The sequence below is a fragment of the Penaeus chinensis genome, chromosome 30, assembly GCF_019202785.1.
Source record: "Penaeus chinensis breed Huanghai No. 1 chromosome 30, ASM1920278v2, whole genome shotgun sequence".
Classification (NCBI taxonomy): Eukaryota; Metazoa; Arthropoda; class Malacostraca; order Decapoda; family Penaeidae; genus Penaeus; species Penaeus chinensis.
In genome coordinates, this window is record NC_061848.1 from 11,608,077 (window position 1) to 11,618,076 (window position 10,000).

A 10,000-nucleotide genomic window follows, 5' to 3' on the forward strand; every position below is an offset into this window, starting at 1 on the left:
TAACACAATAGTAACAAGTGTAGTGTGTGTTATGTGTACATATAGAAAAAAATATGTGTAATATTATTGTCATTATCTAGTTGGAATTCACTGTAATACTTATTTTATTTCATTATTATATTGGATTATCATCATAGGGTTTACTAGAATGTTAATTTTAGTTCTAGATAGGTATAACCTTTACAATGTGGCAACAATGAGAGTCAGAAACCAAATTGTAAAGGACAGGCTTTAGGCAAGTTATAAACAAGTTCTATGACAATCTCAAATTTACCACAGAAAATTCTCTGACTTTCCGTGAATTCTGCCTCTGTGCATTAACTTTATGTTGACACTCTGTGGCTTTGGCAAACTAAATATTGTGGATAAGTTGCATGCTGTACATCATCATATGCAGATATGGCCTTTCATGAAATTTTTTACATAATAATGTGGCTGCCAAAGAATGCCTATGATTTGTCAGGTCAGCTCTTATGGCTGATACAGTGCTACTTGCCGAGGCTTTCTCAGTGGTTGTGACACAGAAGATGAATTTATACTATACAGGCCTCCCTGATTGCAGTATTACAGCATATATGATATACGAAATATGTGATATACCAGGTGCTGATATGAAGTATCTTTTCAAATAAAGCCCCTAGAACATGAATGCACAGCATACAAATGCTAAAATTCCTAAACTAGCCTTGCATGATATCACAAATAGCTGCTCAGGTATTGCAAATCCATACTTCAGCCAAGTTTGTGCTTTAAGCTCCCAGGTGCAACAGGTTAAACTGTCACATTGGCTCATTGATGGCTCACTTTAATTGAGCGGTCAGGCATTCACCATGGTCATTATTCATTAGTGTGACAAAATGAGAATTTTCAGGTAACTTTGTCAAGCTGTAGGTTCATGTGTGTGAGACACTAGTGCCATTAAGTGCACCTTGATGAACATAGTCTTACATGCAAACTGTGAGCTATCCATTGATACCAGTAGTATGGATGAAATCTCTACCATCAACAATGTTGAAGCCATCTAAAACTGGTCAGCATATGCATCAGTGTAGTTGTCAAGTCATATCAAGAACCATTTAAACATATGTGGACCATACAACCAACTCCCAAATCTACAGGAATCTTAAGGGACATTTAGTATTACTCTATATGAGGGTGAATGGATGTTCAGCCATAAGAAGCAATTCATATGTTTACTCTAATAAAAAAAGGATTTTTGGGGACTTATGGGGTGCTTTGCTGTAATATCGAAGCTGTATGTCAGAGTTATTGGGTTTGATCGGGAGTGCTAATGTTATATTTTCCACTAAGTTGTTAGTGCAAGTAACTCGGAAGTATATTGTGAAAGAATTAGATGATAGAAAGAAAACAAAGAGAATTATGTGAGACCAGAAACTGAAGTTTAATAAAGATGACATACATATCTCGTTTGGTAGATTTCACAGAGTATCATGTTTATATTTTTAACTGTGTTATAGTTTAGTAATTATGTATTTATTTAAAACATTTATCATTCCAGTTCTGGTAAAGATGGAGCCCCAAAAGATTACTACACTTTGGAGTGTCTCCTCTTCCTCCTCAAGCATGTCGGCCTTACTCATCCTTCGTATGTGCGAAAAGCTGCGGTAAGTTATTTTATATGTTATTTTTATTTTGTTTGAATATTTGTTTTATCAGATCTTATCTTATATGTTCCTGTTTTATATTTTTCAGTTCAAATGATGCAAAAGATTTATATGTATATAGTTTTTATGTATTTACAACCATTGTAAATATCTTTACAGTACTTTATAATGATGATGTTTTTTATGCTGTGTTTTTCTATCGCTGTTTTTCTTTCCTTTTCTTTATTCATTTATTTCTCTGTCTCTTTCTCTGTTTCTCTTCTCACAGTAAAATAAGAAACCTCCCATGTTATGTTTCTTTTCTTTTACAGGCAGAGAATATACCTGTCGTGCGTCGTCCTGATCGTAAAGAACTCTTGGCTTACCTCAATGGAGAGACCTTCAACAGCAGCAGCCATTGATAAGTCAGCCCCCTTAGAAATTCCAACACAGGTATGCTACACTTCCCTCATTTCTCTTTGATAGTGTATTTGTAGTTGTAGTCTGCAGAGAATGACTTGAGTAGAATGATATTTTAGTTATACAAGAAGTAGCTTAGGTGTATCAGTACTTTCCTATAATGTCTTCTCTATTTCAGGTTAAGCGTACAGTTGAAGATTCTTCCGATAGCATAGCTAAAAAGCCAAGATATGATGACAGTGATGTACAGAAGATCAAAGAGCAGCTCGCTCTTCGATTTGATGCTCCTAAAAAATCCTCCATCGTCAGCAATATTGACAGGTTAGTGATATCAATACAAACTTTCTTTTATCCAGTTAAATAGAGCTAATATTTAATAGTTTTTTATTATTATGCTTTTGTCACTTAATCTGAGATTGTCATTTTCCTCAGATCACTGTCAGAAGCTATGTCCATTGAGAGGATTGCTGCTATTAAGGCTAAACGTCTGGCCATCAAGAGAACCATGATTAAGGAAGATGTTGATGACCTGGGCTTAGGCAATGACCTGCGCTGCATGTTAGAATTTGATATTGATGTGACCAAAGATATTACAACAAAAGAACGACAGTGGAGAACCAGAACTACCATTCTTCAGAGCTCTGGCAAGGTGATTGTAATTCTCTTGCATGTATATTTCTATATATGTAATTATTATGTGTATGTTTAAGTTGTTTGTACGTGCCTAAGAGAACAAGAGAGGGAAAAAAGGTATATATGGTTGAGGTGGGTATGTGTGCGTGTTTGTAATTTTGTGCGTCAGGGCAGATTTTGCTATGGAATGTTTATATATATATCTCAGATGATTAATATAAAGGTTAAGATAACCTAAGTTTTTTTATTACATTAACCCTGTAACTAAATATTGAGAAGAAGAAGAAAATAGTCATTCCAATACAGATTTTCACCCTGTTTGCTTACATATTCCATATGAGACACAAATTCTACAGAAATATTTACTCAATATTAACTCATATGCAATGTCAAAACTCCTTTCCTGATTTCTTCTTCTTCTTTTGCATAAGGTTTTTTGTACTTTTGCCTTTTCCCAAAGTCTACATTTATGATTTCTTATGCTGTATGACCCCCCGCCCCACACACACACACATACACACAATTTTCTTTAACACACCATATGTCACTCTTTACATTAGGTAGAAATAGAATCCTAGGCAAGGAAATGGTATCCTCCCTGGAGATGGCACTCCTCCAGCCGTGGCTCACAGATGGTTTGTATTCCACCCACATTTACTGGGAGAAATAATGCAAAAGCCCCTTCCTAGATGCCCACAGAGTGTAACCTCCCCCAAGAGCTTTGTGTACATATGATGAGTCATTGCTGATGGCTCGGCTCTCAGCCAAATTTTTCATGATGGCACACTACCTTCACCCTAACCCTGAACCAAAGTTATCCATGACAGCATATTCCCAGAACCTTGCCCTTAGAAAAATATTTCACCCAGATCCACTGGATTAAAATTAACTTAATATGTACATGGTTATAAAAGAAATTCCAATATGTTCCAGCAATTTGCTCAGAGCATCATGGGCTTGCTCAAGTCTATCAAAGCACGTGAAGATGGCAAGGTTAAGAGTACTGCGCCCAATCCAGTTCCAACTCCCATATCCAGAGTTCAGCAGCAACCTGCAGGATATTCACGTTACGACCAAGAAAGGTTCAAGGGCAAAGAAGGTGAGTAGATGTCATCAGATCTATGGTTTATATGTATGTTTCTGATCTTTTTTTTGTGTGTGTATTTGGGGGTGGGGGTCTTTTAATAATGATAATAACATAATTATGATTTCCCAAGTTAAGATTATCACATCTATATTTTTTTTGTTAATATTATAGTTTTTTTTTTTTTTTTTTTTTTTTATCCTGTAATTAAGGTTCATTCCTTACTTGAAAAAAGACTAAAAACCTTTTACATTTGAAGGATTATTTATTTATAATAATATCCATATAACTAATCTAGATGTGGTAAACATCCTGAGTTATATTAGGCTCATGAATATACACACTATTAAGTAGGAATTTTTGTAATTAAGATATTCTTGGAGAAGAAACTGCAACCATTTACTTTTTACAGAAACTGAGGGCTTCAAGATTGACACAATGAGAACCTATCACGGTCTCTCACTCAAGAGCGTGACAGAAGGTAGTCAAAGCCACAAGATGGCACCACAGCCTGATCTAGCTCCTCAGAACAAGGTGAGATTTTGGGTAATTTTAGAATATAGTAAAATCTGTAGTAGAATTCCTATTTCTGTTTATAAAAAGCTGTTTTCTTATATTTGAGTAGGCTGAATGATTAAGTTGACCATCACTGAGAATGTACAAAAAAAAGTTTAATACTGATATGAATGTTTTCACAGACTGTTCCAGGTCAGCAGATGAAGAAACCTTCACGCACACCAATCATTATTGTGCCTAACTCCCCAACATCTCTCATCTCAATGTACAATGCTAAGGATCTTCTGCAAGATATGAAGTAAGTGACATATCCATATTTGGTGTTCCTCCTTTGATTCCCTATTTGTACATGTGACATTGAAGTTTCAAAAATGGATCATCATGATAAATCATTCCCCTCAAAATATTTATTTTATGTTTTTTATTCATAAATGAGACAAGTTTTAAGATGAATCATCATAAAACAGAAATGTTGATTTTATATTCAAACCTTTTTTGCAGGTTTATAACCTCCCAAGAAAAAAGAGCACAAGGTTGTAAGCGTGAGACTGAAATCCTCATCCAAAGGGCCAAGGATGGCGGCCTTACTGTTCCCTACCGTGTCACAGACAACCCCTCCAAGCTTAGCTATGCTGATTGGGACCGTGTAGTGGCAGTGTTTGCTATGGGTCCTGCTTGGCAGTTCAAAGGCTGGCCCTATGATGGAAACCCTGTAGAAATCTTTAATAGAAGTAAGATCCTTTCTGTCTTTGTCATTGGTATAGAATATATGAAGTAGAATATGTATTCCTTTCATATAAGTTATATTGCCATATACTTTGAGAATTTATTAAAATGGACTATGACAGTATAGGCAATTGTACTTTTTACAGTAATACATGATAGATACAGATATTCATTATTTAGTTCTTTTCTCTCATATATTTTTTGAGTTTGTTTAGCTTTGATGGTTATTTTCTGAACTTAACCAACTAGCAATGGACTATACTTAAAAATGTAATACTCATTGCCATGTTTATCCCATTGCAGTTTGTGCTTTCCACATTAAGTATGAAGAAATGAAGTTAGACAACAACATTGCCAACTGGGCAGTCCACGTTCTCAACCTTAGTCGCATTCGTCGTCATTTGGACAGAGCAAGATTCCTTGAGTTCTGGGAGAAGTTAGACAGGTATGTACATTTTGTGAAGTAAGTCAGGAGAGTTTTTTTTTATCCCTTTGATAATGCGTGACCATTGGTTTCCTCTTCCCTTGGTTACCTACCCCTTAACCTGAAGTTGAATAGAGTTTCGTTTTAGTTTGTGACATATTTTTTTGACTTTATGTTAGGCTAGGAATAGGTTTTTAAAAAATGCACTGTTTAACTTGAGTTATGCACTAATAGATGAAATTTTTTTTGTTTAGTTATTTTTTGATAGCAGTTATTAAGCATATTGTATGTTTTGCAATGTTCTGTTATTATTTTGTGGATATTATTAAGGTCTCGTAGAATATGTATGCTAATATTTTTGTAGGTGACAGAGCTAGCTTTTTCAAAATAATCATAAATATGAGATAACTTGGAGGGGGGGGGGGGGCAGGGGTTATTACATTTACCAATATACTTTGTGAGACTTGAAGGAGTGAAAAGTTTAATTTATAAACATTCATAAGTGGTTCTTGAATATATCTTGAACATTATGGAAACAATTTCTTGGATAGATATAGATATCGATATCTTGAGATTCTTTGACTTCCATTTTACTATCCCCCATTTGGCTCAAGTATTGGTTAATGTTAATGTAATGTTATTGGAAAAATGCAGAGTATTATGACTGAGAAAGTACTTGAATAAATATTTTGAGATCTCTTTGACTTGCATTTTATAATGGCACATTCTGCCTCAAGATATCATGATAAGCACACGACTAAATGATTTTATGAGAAAGATAGAATATTAATGATAAGCTTTAAACAAGACTTTTAAACTTTACTAATACAAACCTTTACCTAAAAATGAGAGAAGATAATGACAGATCAAGAATTAGGATATAACCAGAACATATTAAAAAGTAATTTGGCTTATGAATTGTCCCATTTGAAGTCAGTGCAGTCAATGATCAAGGTCATTTGAGTGGTAACCTACAACTAATTATATGTGTTTTATCCCTCAGAGTGTTAACAAATGCTTTCAAGTAAAGACAACTTTTAATGGAGTCAAAAGAATTCTCGATAAGATATATGTGCTATTAGGAAGTTATTTTTGGGGTATAGATTTCCTAGAAATAGGTTAAGCCTGAAAATGTTTTTGTTCGTATTTACTGTTGTGTTGATTATTTTTCCATTTTTGACTTCAAGGTTAACAGAACCTTCATGCGTGAATGATTGTTTTGATTAAATTGACAAACACTAATACTTCACCATCATCCTAGCACTGTCATGAGAGTTTTGATTGGCATACATAAGCTTAGCATGTATTTGTTGTTAACTACTGAGTTTGAAATGTGGTAAATATCCTGCATTATATCCCAGTAGTGTTTGCATCCAGATTTTCAAGCTTCATTTGAATACTGTAGTGGCTGGGGACAAAGAAGAAGTGAGAGATAGATTTGCCCCAGTTTTCATAGGCACTTACACCCTTATGAAAAAGGCCATTCTGAATGAATACTTTGCAGTGGACAGTGAAGGACTTCTGATTTCCTTGCTTGATTATTACAAATTCAAAAACAAGGCCATGGTAGTCTTCTGTATCCATTAAGATTTATGACTCCACTGTCAACATTAGTTGTTGATAGTTGCTAAGTATTCTTTTCAGTGTTGGTTGCTCAACCATTTCCCACCAATGTGCTTTTGATGCTTGGTCCTTTTTGTGTTGTGATTAATTGTGTGTCTTATATTGAAACTTTTGCAGATCCATTTTGATGAAGAAACCTCATTTAAGGACATAAGGATTGGTGAGTGTGGAGGTACAGTTGAGGCCATTGCTTCACTCTTAATTTAAAATGTTCATTATGCAGGGCTTTCAACTGATTTAAGTGTTGAATACAAAAGAACTTTTGATGACTTTGATTTAGTTTTAAGAACTGATTGTTTTTTGGTATGGATTAAGAAGTATTTAATTTCAATTCTGTATTAAAGATAATCTCGGATAACTTACAGTTAAGGTTTTACACTCACAATAATGATGATTTGTCACTGCTTATTTTGGAGGGGCTATAGCTTAACTGTAATAGACTGCTTCTGTTTTCATTCCCTCTTATCAATCTTCTTTATTTCACTAGTTTTCCTTCTCTTTGTTCTCCTCTTTCCCCCATTTCTTTCTTCCCTCACCTCCCTCCCCTTTATCACCTCTCCCTCCTCTCTTTTTTCTGCCTTTTCTCTTCCTTCCATTTTCTTGCATTTCCTCTTTTCCTTGTATTTTCCCCTTCAAAATTATATAACCTTATTCAAGGTTTATTATGCCAGTCTGCATGTATATAGATTTTTAAGAATACATTAATCCTTTTCAGGTTCATCCTCTTTAACAAGTCACACTTGCGGTGGTAGGAAGCTCGTCCATCCAGATTTCCAAGAAAGCTCTTCCAGGGGTGTGGAAAAGTGGCAGAAGTCACAGAAGGCCTTTTTTATTTCATTTTATGATGATGATTGTCAAACTAATATCCAAAAGTATGTATGGCTTCTAGGAAGGAATTAAGTATTTCATTTTGTAGGATGTTAACAGTGGACCTTCATTTTCATGGTAAATTACACTTGATTTTTTCAGCATTTGTAGTTCATTGACACTTGGTGCTCCTAATCGGTGGTAAATTCCTGCAAGAGCTTGCATATTGCCTTACTGTTTTTGCCAAAAGTACCATAAGCTGTCATTGGAAAAAATATGATGATAACAGTCAGGAACTGCAGACTTTGTGTAATGCATCTTCATCTTTTTGTCCAGTGTGTGTGGTTGTGCTGTAGTTGAGCCCAGTATGGTCAGAAGCTGTATTTGAGTGCATCAGTATTCTTTGGTGGTGATGTTCCTTTCACTTTTCTCTTCTAGACTCCACTACTTTTGCATAATGATGGTATAAACTAATGTTTCAGTTTATATCACTCTTACCAGTTTTAAAGTGTATTGTTATTCTAATGCACAACAGTCTGACATGGTGAAGGTTGATTGGATGGTACTCAAGGCTTCAAAAAAAAAAATATTTTGTTTCCCTGACTCATATTAACACTTCCTCTCTCTCCTATTGTCTCTGTTATACTGCATTATTTGTCAATCTATTTATGTGCAAGTAATTATCTCATTTGGGTTTTACTTCACCTACTGATCCTTAGCCAAGTTATTGTCCTTTTTTCTCAATTTTCCTTTTGTGTGTAGTCCAGATCTTACCAAGGGGAATTTTTCACATTTGAGGATGATCTACCTGTTGAACATAAGGAGGTGAAAACAAATGAGGACTCCTTATGGTAAAATAACCTTGACTTTGTGTTATGATTGTAAGAGACAGCTATTTTGTAATAGATGCCATATGTATAAGCTAGTGAGTGGCATTTTGTACATAATACTTCATTTATTGAAGACAGCCAAGAAATGTTATCACTGCCCCTATCTCTCATTTTTTGTGGCAAATGTAAAAAAAATATGCCCCAGTGTCTCTCATAACAACATAGCAAATTAGGGGAAACAGGTTACTGAAAATAATCAGGCAGTTATTAAATGCTCTTTATTTTGTTTATAAAGGTCACTTGTTTATTTTATGATTTTTGTTAAAATAAAATAAAAAATACTTTAATTTTGCTGATTAATTCTTTTAAATGAGATTTTAGTCATAGTTGTTTGTATTTTTCCCAATAATTATTTTTATTTTTCCAAGTAGTTTATTGCTGCTTTTACTTAAATGTGATAGTATATATATATTTTTCAGCGAGTCCATTTTCAAAATACGTAATTGCTGCTTGATTTGTATGTTGCTCCTATACATCCCACTTATATATTTCACTAATGCTGTGTCACGTATATCTAGAAGTGGGTACTTCATGTTATTCTCAGTAGCTACAAGATTTTTGTAAATAACCATAACATTAATTTGTTTAAAGTGAAGGACAGTTTGTTTTGATTGAACAGAGGCTCTGATAAGCACCTGAAGTCTCTCCCAAGGTGCTAAGGTTCTCACTGACCTTGAAGAGATACTGTACTTTATTTTTTCCTGAGGGAAGAAAGTTTAGCAGAACATTAGAAATGACAGACTGTAAATAGTTTTATAGGTGAAACAAGATTAGTTATTGAACACTGTGAACCCATAATTAATTAAATAAAATATATGAAATAATTCTTGTTTGGTACAACCTTATTGCATTAGCACAACACATGGTGCAGAAAGTGAATGAGTGTATTTGTGTGTACTTAAATAACCATCACAAAGAGAGATAACCTTCATATTGCCCTTAGTACTAGAAATAACCTAGAGAATCCAAAAGGCTTTAGGCTTATCTTGCACTAGAGATTTATTATGTTTTATGACAATCCTTCATAACTTTTCATAAAATACCATAATGAAATGATATCCTTCATATTTAAGGGGAAACGAAAATCATAGTACTCTCACTTCAGAGAAAATATTGAGTTTTACCACCCAATCAGGATAAAACCATATGTGCTTGGCCCTTTCCCCCCCTTATCAGATTGGTGGTCCTAATTGTTTCTCCCTCTTCAAACCCTTTAAACCTATGAATATTCATGTAAGCACCAAAAAGACTGAAGAATCACACTCAAACTGCT

At 34.4% G+C, this 10,000-nt stretch overlaps 1 protein-coding gene across 1 annotated transcript in view; it reads left to right on the plus strand.

Annotated features, from left to right (window-relative positions):
• Positions 1–9,551, plus strand: part of LOC125041317 (parafibromin-like) — a 10,787-nt gene extending 1,236 nt beyond the window's left edge. The window contains 12 exon segments of the mRNA XM_047636163.1: positions 1,520–1,625; positions 1,937–2,020; positions 2,022–2,057; positions 2,203–2,345; positions 2,457–2,673; positions 3,591–3,756; positions 4,154–4,275; positions 4,440–4,555; positions 4,759–4,988; positions 5,287–5,428; positions 7,148–7,190; positions 7,746–9,551. Of these exon segments, the coding sequence (XP_047492119.1) occupies positions 1,520–1,625; positions 1,937–2,020; positions 2,022–2,057; positions 2,203–2,345; positions 2,457–2,673; positions 3,591–3,756; positions 4,154–4,275; positions 4,440–4,555; positions 4,759–4,988; positions 5,287–5,428; positions 7,148–7,184 (1,399 nt within the window). The 3' untranslated portion in view covers positions 7,185–7,190; positions 7,746–9,551.
• Positions 9,552–10,000: the final 449 nt, after the last annotated feature.